Raw genomic sequence first — 15,000 nt, 5'->3', positions numbered from 1 at the left:
CAGCAGAGAGAGAAAGAGAGAGAGAGAGAGAGAGAGAGAGAGAGAGAGAGAGAGAGAGAGAGAGAGAGAGAGAGAGAGAGAGAGAGAGAGAGAGAGACTGTTACTCTTACTATGCTACTGTTTTAGTGTACTGCCATATTATTATTGTTATAATGTAAATGCTATGATACATATATTACTGTAAAATGTCCTTTCAATAGGGACTGCTTTGGCAATACTGCTCAACCCGAACTGTCATGCCAATAAAGCATTCTGAACTGAACTGAACTGAGAGAGAGAGAGAGAGAGAGAGAGAGAGAGAGAGAGAGAGAGAGAGAGAGAGAGAGAGAGAGAGAGAGAGAGAGAGAGAGAAAGATACAGCAGAGAGAGAGAGAGAGAGAGAGAGAGAGAGAGAGAGAGAGAGAGAGAGAGAGAGAGAGAGAGAGAGAGAGAGATACGGCAGAGAGAGAGAGCCGAGCGGCCGAGGATGAAACAAAAGAAACGCTGTGATTCAAGATGTTTTAGTACAACATTCTAAGTTGTGAAACCCCCAGTGTGGGACAAGCAGACCAGCAGCAGGCTGGAGAGGAAGAGTCTTCAGACCTTCAGAGCTTCATGATCTGACATGCTGGACTGCTGCATCTCTGATCAGACAGACCATCTAGGAGGGGACACAGAAGAGAAGGAGAGACCAGAACAGAGAGAGATGCTGAGAGAGATAGTGGCAGTAATAACTCTATAAGTCTTGGAATTGTGAGAAAAAGAGGAGGAGGAGGGTGGGAGGAGGAGGAAGAAGAGAAAGAAACAGAGAAGATAAAAAAGAGAAGTTTGAATGTTTAATGACCAGGAGAGTCATGTTGGGTGGAAACATCAGTATGGAGAGGAACTATAAATGTTTAAACAACTCTCTCTTTACACACAACAACTAAACAGGAAATCAAAGATACTCACAGCAGGCTTTATAGTTGTGTCTGTACGTGTGTGTGTTCTTCAGAGTGTGTTTGGGTGTGATATGCCAGATACACAAGTGAACACACATACACACACACACATACACACACACATACACACACACACACATACACACACACATACACACACACATACACACACACATACACACACACATACACACACACACACACACACACACACACACACACACACACATACACACACACATACACACACACATACACACACACATACACACACATACACACACACATACACACACACATACACACACACATACACACACATACACACACACATACACACACACATACACACACACATACATACACACATACACACACACATACACACACACATACACACACACATACACACACACATACACACACACATACACACACACATACACACACACATCGTATGTGCCAAAGACATAAGTGGACTGACACGCATGCATGCACACACACACACACACATAAACCCAGACACTATAGACTGCCAAATGTCAGTTGAGATCTAGGCCAGTTTGCCGACAGGCACGTTCCACAGACGCCTATCAGGCCAGATGAGCCCCCCCAGCCAAGCATATGGTTACCACGGTGACCCCTCTCTTTTTGCCACCAATCAAAGCAGTAACCGTGGAGATGGATGGTCTGGATGGAATGTCACATGGCATTACCCCCAATAGTGGAGGAGCGGTGTGGGGGTTGGGGTTATATGGTGTGTGTGTGTGTGAGTGTGAGTGTGTGTGTGAGTGTGTGTGTGTGTGTGTGTGTTTAGAGGTTGAGAAGGAATGATGCAGTCCTGTGGCAGCCTATGGCACTGTGGTGGTTGTGTCTGATTTCTTTGTCTGGTCCTGGTCTGAAACTGGTGGTCCTGGTCCTGGTCCTGGTCCTGGTCCTGGTCCTGGTCCTGGTCCTGGTCCTGGTCCTGGTCCTGGTCCTGGTCCTGGTCCTGGTCCTGGTCCTGGTCTGTGTGATGGAGGGGTCTTTGTCAGTGTGTGTTTATGTGTGTGATGACACTTCACAGTCCATTAGCCCCATAGAGCAGCATGAGGCTTGGAGCTGCTCTAGTTACACCGGCTAGTCCTGCAGAGGACACACCTACACTCACACACCATCCAACACCCTCTCTACACCATCCAACATCCTCTCTACATCCATCCAACACCCTCTCTACATCCATCCAACATCCTCTCTACATCCATCCAACACCCTCTACATCCATCTAACATCCTCTCTACATCCATCCAACACCCTCTCTACATCCATCCAACACCCTCTCTACATCCATCCAACATCCTCTCTACATCCATCCAACATCCTCTCTACATCCATCCAACACCCTCTCTACATCCATCCAACACCCTCTCTACATCCATCCAACACCCTCTACATCCATCCAACACCCTCTCTACATCCATCCAACACCCTCTCTACATCCATCTCTTTATCTACCTATCTCTCCCTCTCTCTCCCTCCTTCCCCCTCTCTTTCCCTATCTTTCCCCCTCTCTGCTCCCTCTCTCAGTAGTGTTTCTGGTCTGTCCCTCAGACATACTAAGTTGGTGTTTCTTTTTGCAGCCTGCTCAACAGAAACACGAAACGACTCAACCAGAAATGCACATGAACTGATTAAGGTCAGACGTCAACATCTTCTGCATGTTAACGGTTCTTTATGGAGCACTCGCACACCGCCAACACACACTACACCCACACACCACCCACACAGACACGGAGGAGGAAAGGGGAGACACGGAGATGGGGAGGAACAGTGAGAGCGGAGAGAGGGAGGCGGAAGAGCGAGGGTAAGGGGAAAGAGGGAGAGATGGAGGGGGGGGGTTGGGGGAGGAGAGGGTGAAAGAAGAGGAGAGGAGCAGAGAAGGATTGCTTGGTGTAAATCTTCCTTGGTTGAAAGGTCCAGATTTACACCCTGGCCTCTCTCTCTCCCTCTCCCCCTCTCTCTCTCTCTCTCTCTCTCTCTCTCTCTGTGTCTCTCTCTCACCCTCTCTCTCTCTCTCGTTCTGGTCTGTGGCTGCTGGTTAATAAGAGAATGGAACACATCCCCTCTGCAACCTCTACACACACACACACACACACACACACATCTGTACCAAACACACCTCTATACTCATACAAACTGCAAAACACAGATAGATAGAGAGATATAAACTTCTTGTTAATCATAGAACATAACCCCTTCTTACAGTCAATCCGCTGAGATCCCCGTGGTCTCAGATAGTTAACCTGTTGAAGAGCCTTGAACTTTACAAACAGCATAGTATCAATCACACACACACAAGCACACACACAGGTAGACACACACACACACAGGTAGACACACACACATCAGGAAGTTGTGAGGACAGGTTGAGAACCAGGAACGTCCGAACGTGCTGATTGGTTTATGTATTGATGACGCTCTGCTTGTCTACACTCCTCCGGTCAAAAGGTCGGCCTATGACAAGCTGGGGAGGGGGAGGGAGGGATGAGGAAGGGGAGGGGGAGGAAGAGGAGAGGGCAGTGGATCCACCCCCATTTAACTGTCAAGAGTCATAAAGGGTGTTTTATAACACAGTAATGTTGCCTGAGGAAGGAGAAAGAGTTCATTTCAACCCACCCCACTGTGTATGTGTGTGTATGTGTGTGTATGTGTGTGTATGTGTGTGTGTGTGTGTTGAGTATGAGTGTGTGTGAGTGTACATGTGTGCGTGAGTGTGTGTCTGCCTGTCCTGTTTGTCCAGAGTGGTTTATGGGTGCTTGGCAGATGCCTTGAAGAAGCTCCCCAGCTGAACCATGTTCCTTTATGAGTCTGCCACTGCTGTCCTACTCAACCCTCAAGGTTACACACACACACCTCCATCCCCGATCACACACACACCTCCACCCCGAACCACACACTTCTACTCCCTGACCACACACACACCTCCACCTCCGAACCACACACTTCTACTCCCTGACCACACACACACCTCCACCTCCGAACCACACACTTCTACTCCCTGACCACACACACACCTCCACCTCCGAACCACACACTTCTACTCCCTGACCACACACACACCTCCACCTCCGAACCACACACTTCTACTCCCTGACCACACACACACCTCCACCTCCGAACCACACACTTCTACTCCCTGACCACACACACACCTCCACCTCCGAACCACACACTTCTACTCCCTGACCACACACACACCTCCACCTCCGAACCACACACTTCTACTCCCTGACCACACACACACCTCCACCTCCGAACCACACACTTCTACTCCCTGACCACACACACACCTCCACCTCCGAACCACACACTTCTACTCCCTGACCACACACACACCAACCCTGCTCCACACACACCTTGCCTCCAGCCCCACCCTCCTCTTTCCACTTGGAATATCTTACTCAACAACAGACTTCTCTCCTCCCCTCTATAGGATGTGCCCACTGTGTGTGTGTGTGTGTGTGTGTGTGCGTGTAACACTATCAGGAGTTCCCCTGAGGCAGGAATCATGGTCACAGACAATAAGATCAAAACCACCAACCACCTCACCTGAGGGAGTGTGTGTGTGTGACTGTGTGTGTGTGACTGTGTGTGTGTGACTGTGTGTGTGACTGTGTGTGTGTGACTGTGTGTGTGTCTCATGTGGATGCTAGCTGATCTCTGTTGTCAGTGTGTAGTTGTGTTCCTGATGTCGAGGGATTACTGTTAGACATCCTCACATCTCCTGAGGCCTGACATGCACACAATAAACTTCCAACAGACCCCAGACTCTCTCTCCCCCTCTCTCTTTCTTTTGTCTTTCACTCTTTCTCTCTCTCTCTCTCTCTCTCTCTCTCTCTCTCTCTCTCTCTCTCCCTGTTTCTTTTGTCTCTCTCCTACTTTCTACTACTACTTTCTCTCCAACCTATTCTTTCCTATGTCTCTTCTTGTCTCTTGTTCCCAATTGTCTTCTCCCCCCACCCCCCAGCCATGTCTGATTCCGTCTCAGTGTTCAGTTGCGTCATCATCGGACCCTGCAGCAGACAGCCACCAGGGAACATAACTAATGCCCCAAACCCCTACGTCACTACGCTTTTATCTCCCTTAATGTGTGTGTGTGTGTGTGCGCGCGCCCGCGCATAGGCCTATGTGTGCCGAGAAATGGTGACAGCCAAACCACCGTCTTTTTACTTCGCTGCCATTTAATTAGCCTTGACGATAAAACCGCCAGCAGCGCGTTACAGATCCGTCCTCCGTCTTCCCCCTCAGAAACAATCAAGACGCTGCCTGTCAGCGACTCCCCCGCTATCCGGTCCTAATTCTGGTTCTCCACAACAAGAGACTGGATCTGAAATAACAGAACACATACAGGAATAAGCATTGTCACATACAAAGTCCCCAATAAAGTGTTTCAACTGCTCGGTAAGGTAAGTTGTGGGCAATTTATGGTTTATGACATTATCACATCTCTGTATTCCATTTCACGAATTTATAGAAAATAATATTTTTAGACACAAACGATTAGGTAGGTGTTGGTGTCCAATTCAGCTTTAAGTAGGCTACTCCAGCTCATGTCTGGGAATTCACAATTAAGCATTTGCCGTCTCTTAGTGGTGGACCGTGTTACTGCGTACAGACTAATCAAAAGAATCGAATGTAATGGTAGGCAACAAATTATAAAACGTTTACAAAACCAATGAATATTTTAGCAACACACCGGAATTATATTTATGTCTAGCTCCATGTCGTTATTAAGTGTAGACAGTCTTTTGTGCCTTTTTAACGTCCTGTTAAAAGTGAAAGGATACCGTGGGGTGGGTAGGAACGTCGTAGGTTGTTTCTGTAGGTTCAGTCGGACCCTTCATTCAATGGGCATTTGAAAATGGCGGACCAGGACGAGTCGGTGAGGGAGTTCGTTGCAGTTACTGATGTTGACGAAGAAAGGGCCCGGTTTTTCTTAGAGTCTGCCGGTTGGGATCTGCAGGTAAGGGATAATCTCATCCCCCGCCGAGTTGCACAGAATACAATAAAAGAATGGACGTTTTTACAACAAAAGACTGCTGCCAGTCTAGTTAATGCTAACGAAATAGCTAGCTCGTAGTACGTAGCAGGCTAGCGAGCGAGCTAGCTAGCGACGATGCCGGTGATTTGTGCAAGTCACTCTTTGATAATGGCTATAGCTAGCTAGGCCACATTTGGGTCTCATTTTCGGATGTATTTTGAAACATATAGGCAGAACCAGCTAGATAAATGCTAGAATAAAGTCCGCTGGATAGTATTTGTTCATCTAGCTCCAGAGTTGTCATTCAGTTGAATGTTTAATCTTAGCCGCTAGCATCACTAGCTAACGTAACGTTTGAAGCTAGCAAATTCTGAGCTAGCCCCACCGTTTCAATAACTCAACTTGTTCTCAGTGTACCTAGTCTAGCTTGATATCTCTTTGTTAGCTAGCGTAACGTAATCATGAATACGTCAATACTCGAGGTAGCTCATTCTGAATATTTTAAGTAATTAACGTTCAGTCCACTCCGTGCCTCTGTCGTCACAGCTTGCCCTCGCAAGTTTCTTCGAAGACGGAGCAGAAGATGACATCGTGACGCTTCCTCCGCCGGAGACCGGCGGTTCGTCCGCTCCTCGGCCCGCGGCACCCAGGTAGACACCGGGAGACACACAACTTGAAACACATTTGAAGTCATTCGGTTCAAATGTTTAGAGGATCTGTTATGTGACCTGTCAAGGGTTGATGATTAACGATAAACTGATTGAATGTTTGTCTCGGACAGTATTCAGCCCAGGGTGACATCGTTCAGAGATCTGATGCACGAGGTGGAGGATGACAGTGATGAAGAGGAGGGGCAAAGGTGAGCACACACACACCTTGGGGTTCTAGAATGTGCATAACCTTTCTCAGCTCTCTGTTCAGTGTGGGCCCTTTGTGCAATGTTATGCTGCCTCGACAGATTCTGTGTGGTGTGTGGCTGCAGTGTTGCTGCATCAGATTGACTCACCCCTCTCTCTCTCATCCCCCTCCCTCTCCTCCCATTCCCAATTTTTCCTTCCTCTCTCCCTCTCATCCCCCCCCCCCCCCCCGCCCCAGGTTCTTTGCTGGGGGTTCGGAGCGCAGCGGCCAGCAGATCGTGGGGCCCCCCAAGAAGAAGAGCTCCAATGAGGTGGTGGAGGACCTGTTCAAGGGGGCCAAGGAGCACGGGGCCGTGCCTGTGGAGAAGGCTGGCCGGGGGCCGGGGGAACCCAGCAGGGCCCGGGTAAGAGTCTCCCTCCACACCATCCAGTAACACTGCTGGATAAAAACACAGCAGTGTTTAGTTTCCTCGTGTCTGCCTGCCTGCCTGCCATCCTCCTGCTTGTTCTAGCTCCCCTAATGCTGTCTCTTCAGGCGTTTGGGGGAGGGGGCTACCGCCTTGGTGCCGCCCCAGAGGAGCAGTCAGCCTACGTGTCTGGGGAGAGGAGAGGCGCCAACAATCAACAGGATGTGAGTGGCTCAGATTTCCTGCTCACATTCATCTCTGGTTGGCTGCCGTAGAGCCTTGCTGGTCATTCTGATCTCTAATTGGCTGCCTTATTGAATTTTACTGATCATGTTCATCTCTGTTAGGCTTCTATGGATCCTTACTGGTGATCTTTACATCTGATTGGCTGCCATAGAGTCCTACTGGTCACATTAATCTCTGATTGGCTGTTGTATAACTAGGCACTTTCAAGACTGGCTGTCATAGATTCAACTCACCAGAATAATAATATCCTCTGTAGCCTAGCAACACTACAGTGTTTTTCTGCTATAGTCTCTAGGTTGGAGCAAAACAACGTGTGTTTCAGTACCAGGTGTGTGTGTGTTTCAGGTACACGTGGTGTTGAAATTATGGAAGACTGGTTTCAGTCTTGACGAAGGTGAGCTCCGGAACTACAGCGACCCCGGCAACGCCATCTTCCTGGAGTCCATCCGCAGGGGGTAAGTACAGCCTGATTGCAATTACCACCACCTGGTTGGTAGCTTGGCTGCCAGCCCAACTTAGCCCCGCCCACCAAAAAATGTGGTCGGGAAGTTGGGTCTGGGATCGCTTGGTTGGGGGAAAAGTATGTCCAAACAGGAGCTGTTCGGACCAATCAAATTGTCAGGGCGGACTTTATACGATGATGGACAGATGATGGACAGTAACGTAATCAACCACGTCACCAAAGAGCACTTGGGTTGAATTAGTTTTCAACAAACAACATACTAGCTCTGATTGGTTGTAGGTATATCCAATTGAGCAAAGAGGCATTTTTTTACGAGTTTGGTTGAAACACGCCCCATAGTCACAGCCCAACGGAGCGGATTCTGACTAGAATGATGAGTATGACAATGTCAGGCTTGCTGGTTGGAATTGTTCAATTCATATATGCCTACTGTTTGCTAAGTGTTGCTAATGGTTGCTCTGTGTGTGTGTGTGTGTGTGTGTATGTATGTGTGCGTGCTGCAGGGAGATTCCCCTGGAGCTGAGGCAGCGATCTCGGGGAGGGCAGGTGAACCTGGACATGGAGGACCACAGGGATGAAGACTTCTCCAAACCCAAGGTGGCCTTCAAGGCCTTCGGGGGGGAGGGACAGAAGCTGGGCAGGTGAGCGTATTGGCCGGTCTATTAGCTAGCTGCTGCTAACCACAAAGCTAGCTAGGGACTGCTAACCACAAAGCTAGCAAGGGACTGCTAACCACAGAGCTAGCTAGGGACTGCTAACCACAGAGCTAGCTAGGGACTGCTAACCACAGAGCTAGCTAGGTGTAGCAAACCACAGAGCCATTTAGCAGAATATATACTGACAACATTTTCATTTAAAATTCAATAAAAGCTGTAATGCAGCGTAATCTCATAGTGCCTTTACCCAAACACTGGGATCTAATTTCCAGAAAACTCATTATCCAGCATCTAATCTCCTATTAACATTAGCAAGGAATGTGTGTGTTGGCTTTAGTTCCATGTTTCCACCACTAGAGGGCAGTAAAGGCTCCGTGTCCTTCCAAGCTACTGGAAGTCTTACCTCTTTGTGTGTTTCCCCCCCACCTGACCTGACGCCAGCGCCACCCCAGACCTGGTGTCGTTGCCGTCGGCGCTGGGGCCTCAGGCCGACCGGGCCGCCAGTGAGGCCCAGGCCAGCTCCTCCGTGACCCTTGACCCCTCGCAGCCCGTCACCAGCATCCAGATCCGACTGGCCGATGGGGGGAGGCTGGTGCAGAAGTTTAACCACACCCACAGGTGAGCTGGGAGAGGGGGCTGGGGTCAGAGGTGAGGGGCTGGGTTGGGGATGTGGAGAGAGGCTGGGGTCAGAGGTGAGGGGCTGGGTTGGGGTTAGGGGATGTGGAGAGAGGCTGGGGTCAGGACTGGAGAGAGGGCTTTGCTGAGCAAAGTCCTCAGTTTAAGACTTTCTCCAACAGCCCAATGTGTTATAAGCAGAGTTAGGACAGTATTATGAGCAGAGTGATATAACAGACCTCCTCGTACTGAAACTGGTGTGTGTCTGTACTGAGACCTGATGGAGCTGCTCTGGTGTGTGTCTGTACTGAGACCTGATGGAGCTGCTCTGGTGTGTGTCTGTACTGAGACCTGATGGAGCTGCTCTGGTGTGTGTGTGTGTGTGTCTGTACTGAGACCTGATGGAGCTGCTCTGGTGTGTGTCTGTACTGAGACCTGATGGAGCTGCTCTGGTGTGTGTCTGTACTGAGACCTGATGGAGCTGCTCTGGTGTGTGTGTGTGTCTGTACTGAGACCTGATGGAGCTGCTCTGGTGTGTGTCTGTACTGAGACCTGATGGAACTGCTCTGGTGTGTGTCTGTACTGAGACCTGATGGAGCTGCTCTGGTGTGTGTCTGTACTGAGACCTGATGGAGCTGCTCTGGTGTGTGTCTGTACTGAGACCTGATGGAGCTGCTCTGGTGTGTGTCTCTCCCAGCGTGTCCGACGTGCGCCAGTTCCTGGTCGCCGCCCGGCCCAACATGGCCGCCACCGAGTTCGTTCTCATGACGACGTTCCCCAACAAGGAGCTGGCGGACGAGAGCCAGAGCCTGAGAGACGCCAACCTGCTGAACGCCGTCATCGTGCAGCGGCTAAAGTGATGAGCTCCCCCTGCTGGCCGCGCCCAGGCACAGCACGCCACCAACGCCTCCCGCTCCCTAAGGACTTGTTATGAATGGACTGCTAATTCCTTTATTTTGTTTTCTATAGTGGTGCATTATACATGATCCCCCCTCCCTGTTCCTCCCCCTCGTTCTGCTGTGGTGTGGAGTTCTGGACGGGATGACGCTGGCTGTGGACAGGGTGACAGGATGAGGGACAGAGGATGAGGGATATAGAGGATGATGTGGTGATGTGTAGCCAGGGTTTGTTGACCAGGCTGGAGGGTGTAACCTCACAGTAAGGGAATGGATGCCGGCTTTAGAAGGCCTCCTGGTTCCGTGTTCCATGTCTACATTCTACAGGTTGTGATCGCCAGAGTTCTGTGAGCGGAGCATTCTGCGTTCTGTCATCACCACGGGGACCAGCCAGGGGCATTCTGAGCCAAAACACTCTAGAAAGCTCTGTAAAGAGATGTTCCATACACGCCCTCCAGCCTGCACTGTTTGTCCCTCCCTGTCCCAGCTCTCCCCTCTTCTTGTCCATCTTCTGGTCTCTTCCCCCCCACTCCCCTGGTCCCGCCTCCCCCTGGTCCACATTCTAGATAACCCGTCCTGCTGGTGTTGCTAATGCTACACTGCAGACACACCAGTCCACAGCTCTCTCCCTGCTAACCAGCCCCATGGAAGCCTTGTGCTCGTCACCTACAACACCACCACAAACCCAGACCCCAAAATAAGAAAATACAAAAAAAGATTGAATTATTTTTTTAACTGACTTTTTTTTTTCTTCTTCTTTAATTTCTTTACTTTACAGATGCCAGGGTTATAAATCCCCTGTAAAGAAAATGTGGGATTTTGATGTGTATAACATTAACATTTAGATTGCTTTACTATCAAACCAATGGTATAACATATAGCTCACTTGGGTTGTAGAATGTTGACACTGGGATTCGGCAAACAGGCTGATATGTACCGATCTTCTCTATGCACGGGGCCTAAACGGAACCAACGGGATGATTGTTTGGACTTCTGGAAAACGAATAAAATCTTTTTGTTTGATGTAAAAGAACGTCCAGTAGTATTTTTTTTTTTTTTTTTTGTGTAACATATTTTCTTTCTTCACTGGTTACCCCATGATCTAAAACGGAATTTTGACATTTACATTTCCTCATTTTCATGTGTGTAGTGTCCTCACATGTAAGCATCCAGTGGGGCGTGGTCAGACTAGTTTTGGATTTGCAGAAGTTGGACAATATCTGGTTTGTGGTTTAAAGTTCAAACGAATAACGTCATGCCAAGGATATAGGCCTAGTCTACATTTTCAGGAGAACGATTGAAATCGGTAAACTGCGGAATCTGAACTACAGGCTTCAGGGATGATGGCGGGAAATGATGTCGTGGAGGACTGTCCGCTCAACGAGAAGTATCCGATTTCAACAGAGAATGAAGATGCTAAAACGGTGGGTTGGGATGTTTTTGATTTTGTAATGGACTTAAGTCTGTTTACCGTTTCAGTAGCCTGTCATAAAGATGACTAAAAGCCCCAATGTTTTAAAACAAGGGGTGCAAAGGGTAGTGACATTTATTTTTTGCTTACCTAAAATATGCTCAAAATAATTTGTAGTTCTTAAAAATGTATATTAGAGTACAAACCATGACAGAACAGACAACGCTGACATCACAAAAATGTTTTAAATCATTTGATCGTTCTTTTCATGAATTTGAAAATGTAAATGTTTTCATCCCAACAGTAGCACCCGCGGTAAAATCAACTATGCCCCAGATACATTACTTTTATACGGGGTATAAATATTAATTAAAAACTGTATAGACCTACAATGTCTACGTATTTAGTCATAAATATCCAAATAAGTTATTTGTCTTAAATGTGAGAAAGCGGTGTGAGAGAATGCGTATAAGCTGTTTGATCCTAATTATAGGCTACTGTTCTTGGGTTTCGAATAGCCTACCCTCTTCGTGCCTAGGTCGCAATTTCATAAAGTAGTCTGTTAAACCTGTTGCTATTCTGTTATGATCCTACGGCATACTAGGCGTAATTCCATCCAATTATTTTTAAGCATTTCGTGAATTAACTAGCGATTAACTGTGTAAACGATTTATGCAGTCTTTTAAGGAAACAGAAAGGAAAAAACTTGGGAGTCAGATCTTCACCCGAAAGCGTAGTCTCATCCCCGTGGCCTAGGCTACAGGCTACCTGGAATTTTAAGGTATGATGAGGTGACAGGCGAGGCTAGTAGCCTATAAGCTATAGCTTTAGCTGGCATTCTGTCAGTCAACCATCCCCCGTCCTCCTTATGCACCATGGATTACGTATTTTTATGGTGGTCGTGCAGTGGCGGTTCTAGAAACATTTTAATGGGGAGGGGGGGGGGGCAAGGGGGTCCAGTGTTTAATCAGAGGGGCACATAAAAAATGGAGACAAATAATATTTAAACATTAACTTCAAACACAACTACATGCTCTTATGGTTCTTCCCTTTGTCACTTATTTAGTCTTGACAGTGTATGCTTCATGTTTTGGCTGGTTTTATCTCGTTGTTATGATCAGTGACCTATGCACTTTTGTAAAGCTCTGTTTTGGAAGTCGCTTCGGATAAAAGTTTCTGCTAAATGTAAATTAAATACTTAAATTTTGCCTCACGTTAAAATTATGCAAACATCTCTGGCTCTTCCTCTTCCAGCTCCTCAGCTTTCTCAATACCTTGATATTTCTCTCACCTTTTTAATTACTTGAGCAAAAAAAGGCTGCATAGTCCCTTCCTCATTTCATGATAAATAGAAGAAAAACAAAGAGTGAAAAAAAGGGCCAGGGACTGCTACTATTATTATCTCTATGTGTCTGTTTGATATATTTGCGGTCTTTTTTGTGTAGGACTAAAATAAATGATTACATGTCACACTGTGTCGTCTAATAGGCCTACATAGACTGCCCTATGCCTACAGAATAAAAGCAATCTTGGCTGGAGATCTGAAAAATGGATCATGTTGAATATGATTGAATCAGACCGATCTATCTCCGTGAGCCTTGAGGTTGTGCGTTGCAGAAGCGCCAAGCTGGCATCCCGCTCTCCAGGAAGCTGTGCTACGCGGTGGGAGGCGTTCCCTACCAGATGACCCTGAACGCTAAAGGTCTCTTCATGCAGATCTTCCTACTGGACGTGGTGCAGGTCAGTGATGCCCCAGGTTGGAGGGGGGTTGATGTAGGCACGTTTTGTAGCTCCCTGTTTGTGGTCTGGTTGGTGAAAGACAAATTAAAGACAGGGTAGCAATTTCCTTTACTTGCAACCTAGCAATTTTTGCTTGAGTTTGAAAGGGTTCAAACCAAAATATCCCACCTGCTCCCTTCAAAGCCACTCCTCCAAAACCCAGGAACACACTGCCTGTCTACTGCGGGGAGGCAGACAGACAAGTAGCCCATCCAATCACTGCATTTTGTGTGCATTCACATACGTGTGAGTTCTGCACCGACAAAGCATCAAACAAATTGAAATATAATTCAAGTTTATTTGACCTTTGTTCTGCCCCCCCCCCAGATGGGTGCGTTCTACGCCTCCCTCATCCTCTTCCTGGGACGGGCCTGGGACGCCCTCACAGACCCCCTGGTGGGATACCTCGTCAGCAGGAGCGGAAGGACACGCTTTGGCAAACTGATACCTTGGTGAATGACCTGTCTGTCTCTCTGACCTGTCTGTCTGTCTGTCTGACCTGTCTGTCTCTCTGACCTGTCTCTCTGACCTGTCTCTCTGACCTGTCTGTCTCTCTGACCTGTCTCTGTGACCTGTCTGTCTGACCTGCCTGTCTGACCTGCCTGTCTGCCTGTCAGTCTGTCTGACCTGTCTGTCTCTCTGACCTGTCTGTCTGACCTGTTTGTCTATCTGACCTGTCTATCTGACCTGTCTGTCTGACTTGCCTGTCTGACCTGTCTGTCTCTCTGACCTGCCTGTCTGACCTGCCTGTCTGCCTCTCTGTCTGTCTGACCTGTCTGTCTCTCTGACCTGTCTCTCTGACCTGCCTGTCTGTCTGTCTGACCTGTCTGTCTCTCTTACCTGTCTGTCTCTCTGACCTGTCTCTCTGACCTGTCTGTCTGACCTGCCTGTCTGACCTGCCTGCCTGCCTGTCTGTCTGTCTGACCTGTCTGTCTCTCTGACCTGTCTCTCTGACCTGCCTGTCTGTCTGTCTGACCTGTCTATCTGACCTGCCTGTCTGTCTGTCTGACCTGTCTATCTGTCTGTCTGTCTTTGACCTCTCTCTCTGACCTCTCTGTCTGACCTGTCAGTCTGTCTGTCTGTCTGACCTGTCTGTCTGACCTGTCTATGTGTCTGACCTGTCTGCCTGTCTGTCTGTGGGTGTGACCTGTCTGTCGTGTGTGTGTGTGACCTGTCTGCCTACCTGACCTGTCTGTCTGTCTGTCTGTCTGTCTGTCTGCCTGTCTGTCTCTTTGTGTGACTTGTCTTCCCCCAGGATCATATTCTCCATGCCTCTGGGGGTGCTGTCCTACGTCATGCTGTGGTTCTCCCCCCAGGACGTCACGTCTCCAGGATTCAGCTTCTCCTGGTTCTTCACCTGGAACTGCCTCTTCGACCTGTTCATGAGTGTGAGTCTCCATGGAGACTATGGGATGTTTTCATGTGGTGTTCCTCACTAATGTGTGTGTGTGTGTGGTGTTCCTCACTAAGCTGTATGTGTGTGTGTGTGTGTGTGGTGTGTGTGTGTGTGTGTGGTGTGTGTGTGTGTCTTTGCTCTCCTCAGTGCTCCCATGTCCCTTTCTCCTCTCTCAACATGTTCCTGGGAGGAGACCAGAGGGACAGAGACTCTGCTACGAGCTACAGTAAGATGCACAGCATCACACACCCACATACACTCACACACACACTCATACACCCTCACACACACTCATATACACATATACACACCCTCACAAAAACACAACAACAGT

At 48.4% G+C, this 15,000-nt stretch overlaps 2 protein-coding genes and 1 long non-coding RNA gene across 4 annotated transcripts in view; 2 read left to right on the top strand and 1 right to left on the bottom strand.

Annotated features, from left to right (window-relative positions):
- Positions 1-5,120: 5,120 nt before the first annotated feature.
- Positions 5,121-6,565, bottom strand: LOC146252655 (uncharacterized). The gene is made up of 2 exons (XR_014732072.1): positions 5,747-6,565; positions 5,121-5,286 (listed from the first exon to the last, which is right to left on the bottom strand). It is a non-coding gene; the product is annotated as an uncharacterized LOC146252655 (long non-coding RNA).
- nsfl1c (NSFL1 (p97) cofactor (p47)) lies at positions 5,729-11,113 on the top strand. Of its 2 annotated transcripts, none has more exons than XM_084680317.1 (9): positions 5,729-5,922; positions 6,487-6,590; positions 6,722-6,799; positions 7,036-7,201; positions 7,333-7,428; positions 7,796-7,905; positions 8,417-8,554; positions 8,999-9,187; positions 9,882-11,113. In XM_084680317.1, the coding sequence occupies exons 1-9, from the start codon at positions 5,821-5,823 to the stop codon at positions 10,042-10,044; spliced, it is 1,146 nt and encodes a 381-aa protein (XP_084536443.1). In that variant the 5' UTR covers positions 5,729-5,820; the 3' UTR covers positions 10,045-11,113. The 2 variants fall into 2 exon arrangements, with proteins under 2 accessions (XP_084536443.1, XP_084536444.1); XM_084680318.1 differs by having other exon boundaries at positions 5,734-5,922; positions 9,011-9,187.
- Positions 11,114-11,255: 142 nt separating this feature from the next.
- LOC146252653 (sodium-dependent lysophosphatidylcholine symporter 1-like) overlaps positions 11,256-15,000 on the top strand; it is a 9,065-nt gene continuing 5,320 nt past the window's right edge. The window contains exons 1-5 of the mRNA XM_084680316.1: positions 11,256-11,504; positions 13,109-13,231; positions 13,598-13,722; positions 14,526-14,658; positions 14,814-14,892. Of these exons, the coding sequence (XP_084536442.1) occupies positions 11,421-11,504; positions 13,109-13,231; positions 13,598-13,722; positions 14,526-14,658; positions 14,814-14,892 (544 nt within the window). The 5' untranslated portion in view covers positions 11,256-11,420. The remainder of the gene's footprint in view (positions 11,505-13,108; positions 13,232-13,597; positions 13,723-14,525; positions 14,659-14,813; positions 14,893-15,000) is intronic.

This window comes from Hypomesus nipponensis, chromosome 18, assembly GCF_054491055.1.
Source record: "Hypomesus nipponensis isolate SF chromosome 18, ASM5449105v1, whole genome shotgun sequence".
Lineage (NCBI taxonomy): Eukaryota > Metazoa > Chordata > Actinopteri > Osmeriformes > Osmeridae > Hypomesus > Hypomesus nipponensis.
This window is presented reverse-complemented; position numbering and strand designations above follow the sequence as displayed.